This window comes from Protopterus annectens, chromosome 2.part0 (assembly GCF_019279795.1).
Source record: "Protopterus annectens isolate FY-2018-M chromosome 2.part0, PAN1.0, whole genome shotgun sequence".
Taxonomy (NCBI): Eukaryota; Metazoa; Chordata; order Ceratodontiformes; family Protopteridae; genus Protopterus; species Protopterus annectens.
The window spans coordinates 1,205,039,791-1,205,056,700 of NC_056728.1; the positions used below are offsets into that span (position 1 = coordinate 1,205,039,791).

Sequence of the window (16,910 nt, forward strand, 5' to 3'; positions counted from 1 at the left end):
AGAAATACAAGAAGAATAGAGTATTTTTTTTAGTTTTGTAGAACGTACTTGATTTTTCTTCTATTTGTTCTACACTTTGTACATACCTCTCAAACTCTTAGCTCAAAAAATGTGGATAAAGCTTTAAATAATGTGGACAGATTGTAAATGCTGCTCTTATAAACTTAGAAAGTGGTAAGAATAACCGGATGTTTGTTAGCATATATTATTTGAAGGACAGATTGCAAATGTTACTCTTATATACTTAGAAAGCTGCTAGAATAGCAAACTGGGTGTACAATCTTTTGAAATGACCTCAGTAAATTAGCTAGCATATATAAATGTGACTCATAACTAATGTCCTTAGTGTGCAAACTGAGCAAAAAGTAAGTTTCTGTCCAATCTGGAACTATCCAAGGGCTATAAGAGAATTCCACTAGTCCCAGAAGTTATGAAAAAATGGCATTTTCCACACCACATGGACTGTCCATCATAGAGTTACATCTTTTTGTCTCCAATATAAACTTGTGAAATTCCAAAGACTGACAAACATAATTCTTAGGCCTCAAGCCATGCATGCTGCAGCCCACCTGGATGACATACTAATATTTCTGAAGACTGGGAAAGCCATTTCATTAAAGTACAAGCCATTTCACCACAAATATTAATAGCTGCACAATTTTCCAAGCTAGTTAATACAGTTCACACATACCTATGAGGTATGAACAGGAACAGTCGTGTCTCAGTCTAAACAGGGGATGAGTATCCAATCTGTTGTTTCAATAGAAAGCTCAGAATTACTGAGAGATGCTATTGGCTAGAGAGATGGGCTGCCTTTTTATAAAATGGGTCCTTACCACCCTCAAGTAGTACTTACTAGATAAAGAGTTGGTACTAAATGTGAGCCATGTTCCTTTACAGTGGCTTTACTGACAAAAAGAGTACAGTCCTGCTCTATCCTGATAGGCTTTACAGTACTTTAGTTTCAAGATCCAATATTGTTCATGCCACAGAAATGTAATGGCAGACGAACTGCCTTGGGACTGCACCCAACCTCTAACTGTTATAACCAAGGGTTCAATGCCAGCTGGAGAATCATGTGATGTACTCACTAATGAGCTGGGAAAAAACATCTTGGTTACTGCAGTACAGGTGAGGTTGCATTTTAACAGGGCCTATGTGAAATGCAGATTAAAGCATGACATTAATATGAATCAGAGGTACATTAAGGCCATGTCCCTGCATAAGCATCAGAGTTCTGATACAAGGACTGCCCGAGTAATCTGGGTGGCATCTGAACAGAGGGATGAGTGCAGTCAAAATATATCACTGACTGGAGAAATTTACATAGATTATACCCGTGAGACCAGAAAAGGTGAAAGATGTTATACAGCATGCAGCAAAAAGTCTTGTGAATGTTTGGAAGTAACTGGTTTTGATGGATGCAGAAAAATATTTTAAATGCTCTTTCTTCTATATCACTGAAAGGAGCACACCAAAGTTTTATTAAGAAGTGAAGAATAGACCTAACTGTAATGCTGAAAACTTTCTTTTATAATTCTTCCTATTTTGATACAATGCAATATTTTTTATGTTTCTATAATTAAACTTGTCTCTATCAGAAGAAATGTAAAAGACTTGTTGTGTTTGTGTGTGTGTGTGTGTGTGTGTGCATGTGTATCATCTATTTTATACACACACACACACACACACACACACACACACACACACACACACACACACACACACACACACACATTCACACTCACACAAACACACACACACACACACACACATATATATATATATATATATATATATATATATATATATATATAGGTTCTATATTAAAACCCTGAAAGGACTAAATAACGAATGTATGTACATTGACAAATAAAGGTCGATGTACATACAGAACAAAACACCTAAAGGGCGAAAACTGGAACACCGAACGTGTTTCATCATCAGAATGCGCCACACAGGTAAGTAAAATTTAAACTAAAATATTAAATGAATTAGCTTTTGCAGGGAAACAAGCCTCCCTGCACCCCCCACACACCCCTACTTAAATATACCAACTCTGAGACTGCACTACAGTGGGGAAAAGGATATATTTCATTATCCCCACCACCGTGCTGCTGGCTAAGAAACACATTTGGTGTTCCGGTTTTCGCCCTTTAGGTGTTATGCTCTGTATGTACATTGACCTTAATGTGTCGATGTACATACATTTGCACTTCTGATCTTTCAGTCTAGCAATATAGACCCATATATATATATATATATATATATATATATATATATATATATATATATAAAGACTTTTTTCAGTGAAATCTTAAATGATAACTGTTGCCACAATTTAAATATATTGTATCTTCTTTCGTGAATCATCACATGATCAGCCAACATAATCATGTTATTATTTTCACATATAAAACAGTTTATCATTCTTATGTTTCTTTTCAACATACCATCATAATCATCCACATGTTGTTTATATCAAGCTTAACAAAAAATCCAGTTTTACATTTTTAAACCTCATGTCCTCTGTAATCATATGAGTATTGGCCGTCAAATAAATACACACACTTTGTTATATCTAAATCCTATTACACACTTAAGAAACATTATTTTAAAATAAAATTCTAATACCTTTGACATCATATCAGTTTTTAATCTGTTATTGATTTTTATCTATATATTAATTAATTATATTATTATTATTATTTACTGATCTGTAATTGACAAACTTCATTACTACATTCACCAATATTAAATTGTGTTTCTTGTCTAAATCAACAATTTTTATATAAATTAATTTAAGCCCAGATATACTGCATGGATCCATAACTGTCAGCTGTCCAGGTTTTTGCAGAACATTCAGATCTTTGCCTTATATTTTTTGTCCATGCCTCATAAAATTTGTGGTTTTCTGGCATATCACTAAGGACTGAAGTCACTAAATAATGACATATATTTGAGTTTCAGACTTCATATCCTTCAGAAAAATGCATGCTAACACACACCCTTTTATTCTATCAACTTTCTAAGTTTATAAGCACAATATTTAAAATTGTCTCTATTTTCAGCCTTTTGTCCCCTTGATTATTTTAATCTTTGTCCAGATTTTTTTCACTAAGAGGTTGAGAAGTATGCATGAATCCCAAATTAACAATCCAACCTCTTTCTCTGTGTTTTTTTTTGATGTTCAGGTTTTCGGAAATTCGATCATATGGTCTTGACTGTATGAATTTTGAGTTTCTGGAAACTTGATCATCTGACATAAACCCATAGAACCACAGTGTGTGCACAAAGATAAACATTTACATATCTGGGAGTACAGCATGATGGTGGCCATTGTCAATCCACATGTACTCTTCTAGTCTCACTTCTCTAATAACTCTTATGATCAATAATGACACCATTACATACCATTTATACACTTCAACACTTTTCAGTCAAATCAGTTCTCAATCATTGTCACCTCACAGCAAGAAGTTCCTCAGTTAGGCTCTCAGTTGGGGTGCCTTCTGTGGATGAATGTCCCCTGTCTGTTCGCTTTGATTTCCTCCAGATGGTTCGGTTTCCTCCCACATTCCAATGACATGTAGTAGGTTGACTGGACATTTTAAACTGGTCATAGGTGTGAGTGTGTGGTCTGGAAGAACTACAACAGGTCTAGCCACCTGGTGGTGTAAATCTTAGCTCTAGATGATTGTCACTATTAAAGTGACACTGTTACCCCATGTGCAAAAAGGGGGTTGGATGGATCGAGTTGTTATTCAGTCAAATGAGCTTACAGTTAAACATCTATATCTGCATGTATACATATATCTATATCTATCTGTATATATGTATATATATATATATATATATATATATATATATATATATATATATATATATATATATATATATATATATATGCGCACTAGCACACACAAACACACACACGCATATATGTGTGTGTGTGTGTCTAAAATTATATATAAGCATATTTATGTACTTATTCATATACACATATATATATACTGATTTTATCTATAAAAATATACATGGATATTTGCGTATATATCTGTGTGTATATATATATATATATATATAGAGAGAGAGAGAGAGAGAGAGTGAGAGCAAACTATGCACATATAGATATACATAAAGGTATACTGTCCCATCCCCAACAAAGAGAATAATTTTTCTGCAGCCAAGTCCTAATGGCAAACATTTTTTAATTGGTCCTACTGCTGCACTGAGGACATCACTGGATGTTTATCCCATCATCTGTACTGCTTCCTCTCTGTCTTATTTTTCTCAGAATAGTTAAGATTACTTATTTCATAAATCATAAGAAAGTGTGTTTTAGTTACATTTACAGTGCTTCACAGACTTGGCTGTTTGTGATTATTATGCTATTTTGTGATTTCCAAGGCTTTGGAATTTGTTGTAGCTGTAAAATAAACAATGATATAGATGCCCTTATGGATGCATCTATATTATAACCGCGAAAGCCAGTTTTAGCGAATATGTAAACGTCGACACATATTGTGCGAACCCCGAATACACCGAATGCCCTAAACCTCGAAATTCAAAATCTCGAATTGGCATAGTTGGCCCTTCTGCAGTATAGCTCCATAAGGTAAGTGTGCGATAGTTACGGACCTTAGGGTTAGGGTGCGGGTTAAGGTAAGTGCATAGATAGTAATGGTTGTAAGGTTTAGTGTAGGATTAGAAGTAGGGTTTAGTTAAGTGTATGTGTGTGGATTATTTATTTTGTTTGGGTATAGCTCATTAAGTTAAGTGTGTGATAGTTATGGACCTTAGGGTTAGGGTGCGGGTTAAGGTAAGTGAATACATGTTAGTATATGCAAGCTTTACTTTAGGGTTAGAAGTAGGGTTTCTGTTAGTGTATGTATTTGGTTTATTTATTTTGTTTGGATGGGTAGTATGTAGCGAGTGGTGGGGTTGGCCAACTACGCCGGTTCGAGATTTAGAATTTCTAGGTTAAGGGCATTTGGTGTATTCGCGGTTCGTACAATATGTGTAGACGTTTACATATTCGCTGAAACAGGTTTTCGCAGTTATGATATAGACCCCTTATGGATACACATCAGTTCAACTTTGGGAAAGGCAGATCATTCCTGCTCAATCTGGTTGAGATCTTTGAAAGGTTTACTAAGATCATGATAGGAGAAATACTGTCCACACTGCTAATCTAGACCATGGTAAGACCTTTGACACTATCAACAGTAACCCATACATGTTTTGCTGGATTTGTATTGGCTGGCAGGCAGAATCCATATTGTTAAGTTTGGAGTGTATTTGCGCTAGACAAAAAAAATGTCACACTGGATATTTTGCTCTAGACGGAAAGCTGTCGCTAGTGATATTCTAGAAGACTGTTTCCTGGTTATATTTTTCTGTGACATAAAAGCTGATATCAAAGGATTCTGGCTAACCAAGTTTGCTGATGGTTACATACTGGGGGTAGTTATTATAACAAATTCTGACCCTCAGATTCTCAAGCAAGGGCTAAACCAAACATATAATTGTGTTAATCATGGGCTTACCCTTAACACCAAGAAATGAAGTATCTTTTTCTTTGGTAAATCCAGCATCATTACTGCTTACCATATAAATAATGTTCAACTTAAATTTGAGGCAGTCATCAGGGACTTGGGTACATATGATGATAATGGACTCTCCTTTGACCACCATTTCTCTGGGATGGTTACAAAATACTTCTGTCTTGCACAGCTTATCCTGCATGGCATTTTCTCAAAGTCCAAAATATGTTAGTAACCCACTTTATCCATCTCTTATTAGTCCCATCATTGAACATAATGCATCCTTTAGCATGTACCTCACCAAGCTCCTAAACCAGCTTGAGGAACCTCAACATTTCCTCACCAAAAAGATCTCATGTCTCAGTACGCTTAGTTACTTTGATAGACTCTACTCAAAGTCATACAGACCCCTGAAGGGTGATCAATGCTTAGCTTTCTGTGTAATGAATGACCAAGCACTATTTGAAATCCTTCACATAAATAGAATAAGTGGTAAAGTAAGCACATATTTTAGAGATCTAGATCGCACAAATTGAGAATGCTCATAATATCGAAAGTACCGGACCTCGAAGTGCATTTCCTGAGATGGCTGTACAGTGAAGAATGGGATATTTGCCCTTTCCTCACTGTAGTGTGATCTCGGAGTTGGAATATATATTTAGCGGGGGGGGGTCATAGCCCCCCCCCCACAATAGGAAGTTCGAGGTCCGGTACTTTCGATATTATGAGCATTCGCAATTTGTACGATTCACTCATATGATATAGACCCGACCTACATTATCGCATCAACAAGACAGGATGGTGCAATAGATATGGAATAAGATTTCCTTTCCTATCAAAGTGGGTAGTTCCTTAGCCGTTAAAAATAGTTTGGATGGTTGGATAGGTGGTTGCAAATTTTCACCAGAAATATGTGGAGAAAGTCCACATAATGGGTGGGGTAGGGGGGGCAATGCTAGTTTCTGACCAGTACTGAGTGGTGCAACTGTTTGGCCATACGCTTAGTAAAATCCTATGAACCTATTATCTTTTTTTACATTTCTAGTGTGATTACTGTGGCTGTTTTCTATTTAGGCCTCTACTGAAATTAGAATCTTGCAAATGGGAACTTACAGGCTAACATACATAAATACATAAACAGTGCTGCAGAACCTCTCTATTTATTGCCAGGCTTGTCTGCTGTATTCTGCTGTGCACTCCTTCTGTCCTTTCTAGTGGCTAGTGGTTCTTTAGTTTAAAGGACCTCATGACACTGTACAAATGACCATAGAAATAGTCCACTTGTTTCCAGTTCTTACAATATAAGAGAATGCAAAATGTTACCTGTACAGAGTCCAGTTTCTTTTATATCACCATAGAATACACGTTTAAAATAAAAAGATACATCTACAGCATTGTATAGGAATGTGCAGATTTGTTTGATATCACTATTCATAGATGTATGGATAGGTATATTGACATAGATTTTGATGTTGATCTACATGTGCATATAGATGTAGCTATAGATATGGATGCATATATGTATATAGAAATAGACAGAGATATAAATAAAGGTAAACGTGTCAAAATAGATGCAATGCTGGACAGTTTGACACATTCTGTAGTTGTACTGAACTATTTACTACATACATGTCACTGATTTCTGGATGTTTACTCTCTCTCCCTGTTTTATTCCTCTGTGTTTCTGTAAGTGCCAAAAATAGAAACTGGTTTACTATTCCCAAGCATAAATGTAATGGATTGTGCTAATCACGAGTTGTGTATGATACATTCGATTGCAGTGCTTGAAACATCTGAGGTACTGCTCTCTACATCTTGCTGCATACATTTTCTTCCGCTTTAGTCAGTACTTTAGCTGTTATCATAGGGGCCAGGTGTGCAAAATCCCCATTTTAGCATCTCAACTGTATTTTCATTTCAAGGCTACCACTTTAGCATTACTACATATTGTTTATAAATCGATGATTCATAGTCAAAATATTCCCACCATTTTCGCTATCTCATTCACTTTAATATCCTCATTGAAGTTAACTAATGCTACATTCACTTCTGTCACCACTGTATAGCCCAGATAATTGTACTGAAATATCACAATAATGATCTACAATAGTCAATGCCTTATCTGTTGATATCATACCAATATCAGCATCTAACAGTAAAAGCATCACCTGTAGAAATCTACTTCTTTACAGTCCTCAGTTTGTTTAACACCATTTGTGTTATTTGCTCTCCTTTTTATTTCTTGTCTCCTTAATTTCCCTGTTTATGTTACCCTTTATAAAGCCTTCTCTTGTTCCATCACTATATAGCTCCTTTTCATAAAAAATAATGTCTAAAACTCATTTTATTCCATATTGATTTAACTTCCCTCGGTGTTTGTCTATTTCAACTCTCATTTTATTATTTATCAATAATTCCCTTCTAATTTAATAGGTTCATAGGTTCATAGGTTGGTACTAGGCTATCAGCCCTAGGGCCTATACAAGCCTAGCCATAACAATTCCCTGGCTATTTCTTCCCACACTATTTACTTCCCTAGACCCCTGTCTAGCAGGGCAACTGACGTGATCCCTGGGGTGAATTTCCTTTCTCCCATCCAATCGTCAAGGTTCCTTTTGAAGAGTGCCAAAGAGGCACTCTGCTTGACATGTATGGGCAATCTATTCCAGAGTCTGGGGAGTCTCTGGGTCAGGAACCAATCCCTCCAGCATGTTTTGTTTATTGTGATGACAAGGTTTAGATCCCTGGAGTGTGTGGCTCTGAGGGATTGGGATTTCTTTAAGTGTAGCATGTCCAACAGCTCTGGGTTTGACATGGCCTTGTATGTTAAGCAGAGATTGCCTCTGAGTAGATGATATGTGACAGAGTATAGCTGGAGTTTTTTAAGGCGGACAGCGTAGGGCATCTGCTTTAGGCCTGTGATTCTTTTAGTTTGGTATTTCTGCGGCCTTTCCAGTTGTTGCAGATGTCTTGAGAGGTACATACCAAATGGGGCGTTGTATTCTATAATGGGTCTAATGAGGGATGAGTACAGTGGGACAATGACCTCCTTTTTTCTAGATGAAAAGTCCTTAGTGATGACGTGTGCCACATAGAAGGATTTCCTGACTGTTATGGTGATGTGGTTATCGAAGAAGAGACCACTGTCCGCCTGTGTCTCTAAGTCTCTTATCACACTTTTGGTGTTTAGTGTACTGCCACCTATATGGTAATTCATGGGTACATGTTTTTTCCCAAAGGGGGTAACTATACATTTCTTGGCATTGAGCCTGAGCCCATGGCATCTGCTTTAGGCCTGTGATTCTTTTAGTTTGATATTTCTGCGGCCTTTCCAGTTGTTGCAGATGTCTTAAGAGGTACATACCAAATGGGGCGTTGTATTCTATAATGGGTCTAATGAGGGATGAGTACAGTGGGACAATGACTTCCTTTTTTCTGGATGAAAAGGCCTTAGTGATGAGGTGTGCCACATAGAAGGATTTCCTGACTGTTATGTTGATATGGTTACCAAAGGTGAGACCACTGTCCGCCTGTGTCCCTAAGTCTCTTATCACACTTTTGGTGTTTAGTGTACTGCCACCTATATGGTAATTCATGGGTACATGTTTTTTCCCAAAGGGGATAACTATACATTTCTTGGCATTGAGCTTGAGCCCATGGCTCTGGCACCAAGCATCTGTTTCTGTAAGGCCCTTTTGTAGAATATCCACATCATTTGGGGATTCAATAATGGCTCCCAGTTTGCAGTCATCTGCAAACTTTGTTAGCCAGAGTCCCTTAGTGTTGGCCTGTACTTCAGAGAAGGAGATGCCAAACAAGAGCGGTCCGAGGACTGAACCCTGAGGTACTCCACTTGTCACTTGTCTGGAGCAGGATCTGGAGTCAGCTACTTTTACAGTGTGGGTTCTATCAGTAAGCCAGTTAGCAACCCATTGGCTGATGTAGGAATTAATGCCCAGCTTAGTAAGTTTATCTATGATTCCAGAGTGGGGGATGGTATCAAAGGCCTTGGCAAGGTCTAGATAGGCTGTGTGGACCACCTTACACTTGTCCATGGCTCTGGAGACTGATTTGAAGAAGTCAATCAGGTTCAGGAGACAAGATCGTCCCTTCACGAGCCCAAACTGGGTGGGGTCCAGTGTTTGAAGGTTGCCAATGTCTTTGTTTATAAGTTCCATGATAATACGCTCCATGGCCTTGAAGATAAGGCTCGTCAGACTGCAAGTAAATACTTAACCATCACTGACTGCAGATCTATTTATGGCCATGTAATTCAATAATTCCTTCAGGTGGTTCACCAGCTCTCAAGGAACTATTCTTGAGGATTGTCCTCTGGTCCCTACTAACAGGTTTAGCTTTCTCTAACAGTTTGATATCTACAACTTATTGTTTCGGCCACTAAATCTAAAGAGCTCTGATTGTTACATGATAACATTTTCAAGAAGAATTTACAGGATTCGATACCCAGCAAGGCTGCCTTTTAGCTCACAGATGTTTTGTTTTTGCCTTACACCAGTAAGTACATTTTCATCCAATGTGCCCACTGATGTAGTGACATTTCCCCTGCCTTGCTGTTAAATAGGCTACTTTTTGTGTCCTGTACTTCACCATCAAAGAATCGCTTCCAGCAAATACCTTATATGATATAACATGACCCATGATTGACACCAAGCAGTTGCACAGTCCACAGCTGAGAAGAACACCAGTGCTGATCTTCCATATGAGGGTTTCTGAAATATGAATCTTACTGATCAGAACCTGCATGGCTCTATGTTTTAATTACTGTATATTAAAAATATTATCTCCACTGTAGCTAGTACTTCACTGGGATAAATAATTACAGTTTATTTTTGCTTCCTCTAGGAACAAAAACGAAAGAGGGAGTAGTTCATGGAGTTACAACTGGTAAGTTATTTTCCATAAAATATGATATTTTAAGCACCATTTTGTTATATGATTTTGTTACATCCATTTACTGTAATATTTTGTAGGTTCATAGATTTGTAGCCACTTACTAGGCTTTTGATTCATGAGTATCTTTAGAAGCCTAGCAGTATAATCCCATAAAGTTTTTAACCCTTATATTTTAAGTACAAATAACTCAGGGACCAACAGAAATGTACATATTGTCACTGTCTATAAAGGACTAGGCCACTAAATCATGAGATAATTTGTGGTTACTGATCCTTTCATGTAAATTACATTAGGATAGTGTTAAATAAGTGCTTTGTGTTGTGAGGAGAGAAAATAATTCCAAAGAAATGGTGTTCTCTGTGATGCAAATTTATGCTCTAAAAGAAATTGATATCTGTTGAGAGGGTATTAATCTTCCTACAGGACTTGCAAATGTGCATTAGGTATGCCAGAATAAGGTCTATTAAGGATCGGTATGTGAGACAGAGGTTATCTTTCTGTAGCGTGTATGACACTGAGAAGAGGTTCAAGGCTGGTCCTAATAGTTTTGGCCATTTATTTTCTTAGTAAGAAAGCATTGTGGGGATTCAAGTCATGTTAGATAGCTGTAAAGGTACATACTTAAAGGGGAGTTATACTCAATGATTGGCCTGATGAGTGTAGAATACAGTGGAATGACCACATCCCTGGGCCTGGATACCAGACCCTTAGTAAAAGTCGCGCGGAGAAAAAGCACTTTCTTACAATAGTAGATACAAGATGATCAAAGACAACTCATTGCCCACACAGGTTCCCAGGTCCCTAATTTCTAAATCAGTTTTCACCGCTGTCATCAATGGAATAGTTGCAAGGGACTTTTTGCTTGCTGAAGGATACTATTATACATTTTGAGGCATTTAGTTTTAATCCATAGTTTTAACAGCGTCTTTTACTTTGGGAAAAACCTTCATAGAGGATCTTTGTGTTCTCTTGGGAGTTAAATATGGCACCAAGTTTACAGTCAACTCCAAACTTGGTCAGCTATAAACTCTTAACAGATGCTTTGGCCTCTGAGAAATAAACGCCAAAGAGCTGAGGACCAAGAACTGAACCCCGGGCTACACCGCCAGTCACATGAAGGTCTATAGACATTCATATCACTTCATTGGTGAGGAATGTTACATCTGTTTTTGTTTTATTTACCTTCATTTTAACTTGTGATAAATGAAGATTATTTTTATTTACCTTTGCTTTTGTTAGCCATCATTTTTTATTATGAAATGCTGCATTTCCATAACCACATTCCATTTACTTACAGCAATTTGCCACTGTTTAAACTTTGACAGTTCTGATTCTAGGAATTTAAGAGTTAGGATTAATTGATTGTTTTCCTTGATTAAACTTGCATACATTTGGGCATCTATAAAGCCTCAAGAAAGCCCCTGCAATCTGGACTCCTTTAGCACAGAGGTACTAGTTGATACTTATGAGATGACCCTTTCTGATACAAACACTGCTGGCAATGCCTTCCATCCAACTAAATTTCGATATATTTTGATGTCACATACTATTGGGTTTTATACACATTAGGCCAGAAGTAACTGTGGGTGACTCCATTTATATGACTAGCTGGGATGCCCATATTAGTTCATGTAAGAAGAGAATGAGCCCTATTCATGCCATGATGTGTATACTACTGAAGGCAGTCATTCTCTCTGCCCTTCCAAGCCCTGCACACATGGAAATCTTATATTGTAGTACTCAGTACTCCCCTAGCCTAGGAGATCACATGGCATCCTGATTACTTCCTGAACTTAGGTCAGTAGGACTCCATTTATCATGTCTAATTATGAATGGACTGGCTGTATCTTAGAATTATTTACCTAAAATACAAAATATTCAGAAGAAAATCAGAAAAAAAATAATCATTCAACAACAGATGATGGTATGACTACACAAATAATGTACTTATGAAAAGTAATATACAGGTAAAAATTCAGGGAATACGGCTTCACAGAAAGAGAAGCTCTTGCATCTATTGTGGTAGTAAGTGAGGTTACAATTGTTAGAGCATTTCAGCTTTTAATGTGTGACCTGAATAATTTTACATGGAGAGCTTCATCTGCTAGATTAAATGCGAGAGGTAATGTTCTAGCAGGTAAAATAGCATGGGTCTTACTTTAGTCAAGGGAGAAAGAGACTTGCTTACAAAAGTACTAATAGGAAGCTGTATATTGAAAATGGAATAATGTATGCCATTCTGTGGCATATGGAGCCATCAAGAATAATGTTTGGATTAGGTAACTGAGGTTGGACAAAAATTACAAATAAGCCACTAGAATGTGTCTGTTCATATTTTCAGTCAGACAGACACCATGTATCTTCAAAGTGGATCATAGGATCATAGGATAACAGGAACTGCAAAGCAACTGAGTTTTGAGACTATTTATGTATTACTAGTACCCACCTTTATAGCATACCTCATTTTTTTTGCTGAGGACTAGGTCAGTCAAGCCAGGGATGAATTTTTGAAAACCCATCCTATTATCCACTTCCTGTTTGAATGAAGATAATGTGTTACACTGCTTAATTTGCAATCTGAGTCTATTCCAGAGATGGGGAAGGAACTGTATACTGAATCTATCTCTCTACCATGTTTTATTTATCTGCTGATAAAGATTTAAATCTCTGGTTCTGGTATTTGATAGACTATTTGATTTTTCAAGGTTTGGGAGATCCAGGACCACTGGGTCCCTAATGGCACAAAATGCAAGGCATCAGTCTCCCTTTAGGAGTCTATAAGAAACTAAATAAAGGGCATTGCTTCCAGTCTTTTCTGGTAGCTTGTGACTTTTAAGCCAGTGATCATTAGGAAGATCTGTGGTTGCTTTACTTGGTTAACATGTCTAGTTAGGTACATCAAAAAGCATGCACTGCATTCAAATGATAGGCCTAATCAATACCAAATATAATGGAACAATGATATTGTTAGATTTGGATTATTTTCTTTTGGCAATTAGCTATGCTAAGGAGAAGGACTTTTTGACTATATCATTATGTGATGACAAAAGGAGAGGGGGATTTTCATCCCAAATTCCTTGGTCATTAACAACATTCTTATTTTAGAGTTTTGTTTACATTGTAAGTAATGGGGAGGGTTTGTCTACCAAATTTGACAATGTTGCACTTTTAACTTTTAATCTGAGTCTATTATTAGCATACCAGGTATTTACATGATTATGTCATAAAAGGGGGACTCCAAGTGTACAGTTGTTTCTGGAAATCAGAAAAGTAAATACTAAATGATAGGATTCCCGGCACAGAACACTGGAGGACACCACTGGTCACCTTCTTACTGTATGATGATTCACTTGATACCTGGATGGAAGGGTTCTGCCTTTTAGCCAATTTGCTCTCCGTCTTACCACATAGGGATATAGAAGCACTAAGGTTACCACCTATGCTAGCATGACCAATGGAGTCAAATGCCTTGGCTGTGTCAAGGCATCCCATGTGGACATGCATCTGTCGACAGTCTGTGTTACTATTTTGAAGACGTTAACCAGATTCATTAGATAAAATTTACTCTTAACAAAACCAAACTGCCGTGGGGTGTAATCTGATGAGATTTTTAATATGATATTTTATCAAGCCAGTTATACTCTGTTCCGTGGATTTGTAAATAAAACTCATCAGACTTAAAGACCTATAATTCCCATGGCAATTAGAGGGCCCCCCCCCTTATGGAGTGGCATCACCATTGCTAAGTGCTAAACCTCATGCCCAAAGCAAGGGGTAAACTCAAGATAAACAGTTTAAGGAATGGTTCTACTAGGGATGTTCAGAAGTGTTTTTTAAGCAGCCAGGTATTCTACCATGTCCAATGGTGGAAGCATTTTTTAGTTTTGTAGACCACCTTCATTACATGTTCTTTAGTGATGTAGATTCTGAGAGATTCAGAGATAAATTGCCTTTGGATATTCATATCTAGGGTAATTTTTTATGGAATTCAAAGATATGCTATATAACACAGAGTTCTGATTATTGATGTGCATGCTATGTATATGGGCTTGCTTTGGTTGCAGGATAAGAATAACTATTGATGATTTTCACTTTCAGTGGCTGAGAAAACCAAAGAACAGGTGTCTCATGTGGGAGGAGCAATGGTGACAGGTGTCTCAGCAGTTGCACATAAAACAGTCGAAGGAGCAGGAAATATTGCTGCAGCCACAGGACTTGTGAAGAAAGACCAGGCTTCAAGACATGTACGTTTGCCTTTTACATTTTAAAATATGAGCCAAAATGTTCTAATAATAATAATACCGTTTCACATTTTCAACCATTAACTCTCAACTTCTTGCCAGCTGCAGTTCTTTGAATGCTGCTGACCTGTTTCTTCCTCTACAGTTTATAAATTCTGAATAACTAATTAATATTTGGCATAAAGCTGGACAGAATGTTTTAGACTGTTCATATGTGAATAAAAGAAAGAAAACTATGGAGGGAAATAAATCTTTCTTTTCTGATTTTTGTTTTAAATTGTCAAATGAGTAATAAGGGTGCCTTTATTAATTTTCACCAGCACTGTCGATACCATGCTTCTATCATTTGTCTGTCTCTCACAGAATAAGTTCCTTATAATGCACATATTCTAAAAAGGCAGAAAACAAAGCACTTAATAGTAGCTGCTAATGACTCAACATTAGTGCATCTGACTTCTGTTCTCATTTATTTAGTCTTGCTTTTGGGGATCCATAACTTTATACATTATGATGGAGACATGATTACCATACATATCTGTTAAAACTGTTCCTGATTCCATTATTGCATTGTGCTTTGTGATTTTTGTCAAGGTTCATTATAAATATCGATTGCCCGATCTTATAGCTTTGGAAGTGGATGATTTGCAGAACAGCATAGTTTTGGCTTGAATTTATACTATCTTGTGGGTGGAGAAAAAAGTTACTTTGTCAAGCATTTGCTGTAATAATATGGCTGTTCCTATTCAGAATGAAGAAAGAAGGAAAAGGAAAAAATACGAAATATGAAATGCAAAATAAGACATCGTGAAAATAATTGAAAATTAATGATCTGTAAAAATAGTATACTTACACTTCATTTTGCCTTTTAATATTCATTATTCACAGGTAAACCTTATTTGAGTATATTTTCAGTGCTAGATTATTTCTTTGTTCATAAACAACACATTAGAAAGTCTATGTTGTACATTTCCCTGCATACCCAGCCTAAGAAATGGGAAAGCTACATGGTTTCACAAAAGTGATATGGTAGACCTGGTAAAACTGTGTATACACCAGATGTGGATTTTTTTTCTTTGAGAAAGCACTGTGCATTATTCTTTGCAAAACGAGTTAAATGGAAAACAATATAATATGCAGAATGATTTAGGTTTCTGCAAAGTATTTTTGAATACGTTACCAGCATTTTTGTGTTGTGATCATTAACTGAAAGTGCTGAAATAATAACTCGGCTTGCTACAATTCAGATAATTCTTTATTACTCTTTATTTAAAATTGTCCTTCAAAATGAATATGTCATAGTATTTCTTTGTTCAGATCAGCTAAGTAAAATAACAATCTGGTGTAGAACTCTTGTAAGAAGTAGTAAACTATGCTTATGAGCATATGGAATGCTCAGTCATAAAGCTCAGTTGTTTCTGTTTAATTTCTAGGCACAGAATCTATTTCTCAGACACCACTTAAATCAGTAATGTGTATTCAGTTGTCAGACTGCACAGAGTAAAGTATCTGCTGAAGATTTATTTTCTTATGCTGTTAAAGATCATTCATGTTTTACTCAAACTCAAATACATATATTAAATAGGACAGGCATAGGTTAAGTGCAAGCATGGGTATGTGTGCTCCCAAAGGAGATGGTCAGACGTCGAGAGAGAACTCACTAATGAGTTCTTCTTCAGCTTCCCTGTTCCCCTGGGCTGATAAGTTCATGCAGACACTAATTGTCTTTTGCTACTATAGTGACATGACATGCACACTATTTTAGCTGATGATTACTTTATGACTGTTCTGTTTAAAGACAGTACAAAGTAATGAAGAAGGTCAGATGAAATTTAATCCTTCAGGGAGCTTTGTGCCAGTACACATGCTGAGTACCTATATTTGGTTGTGTATTTCTTGTGTTATCTGGAATACACAGGGCATTGTCAGTAATCACAATTTTTCTGCATTCTATGATGAGTTTTCTGAGTGCTGGGAATACCCATCAGAATTCAACCACATGTTAAGAATCAAGACCAGCTTATTTTATTCCACATAATCCAGTTATCTCTGATCTTCTGGATAAACTGAACATTCTAGCAGAATCATTGTTTGTATCCAGTACTAGAAAATTTTACAAGCCATGCTTAGTAGAATCTAAAATGTTGCAATGCTGCAGATTTTGCTTACTTAATATTGTACAGAAAAAAAAATGAAGTTATATAGATGCTTT

The 16,910-nt window shown here is 36.7% G+C and overlaps 1 protein-coding gene across 2 annotated transcripts in view; it reads left to right on the forward strand.

Annotated features, from left to right (window-relative positions):
• The window catches only part of SNCA (synuclein alpha), a 978,223-nt gene that overhangs the window by 138,924 nt on the left and 822,389 nt on the right, over positions 1 to 16,910 (forward strand). For both annotated transcript variants that reach the window (XM_044061392.1, XM_044061391.1), the window contains exons 3-4: positions 10,410 to 10,451; positions 14,559 to 14,704. In XM_044061392.1, coding sequence (XP_043917327.1) covers positions 10,410 to 10,451; positions 14,559 to 14,704 — 188 coding nt within the window. The remainder of the gene's footprint in view (positions 1 to 10,409; positions 10,452 to 14,558; positions 14,705 to 16,910) is intronic.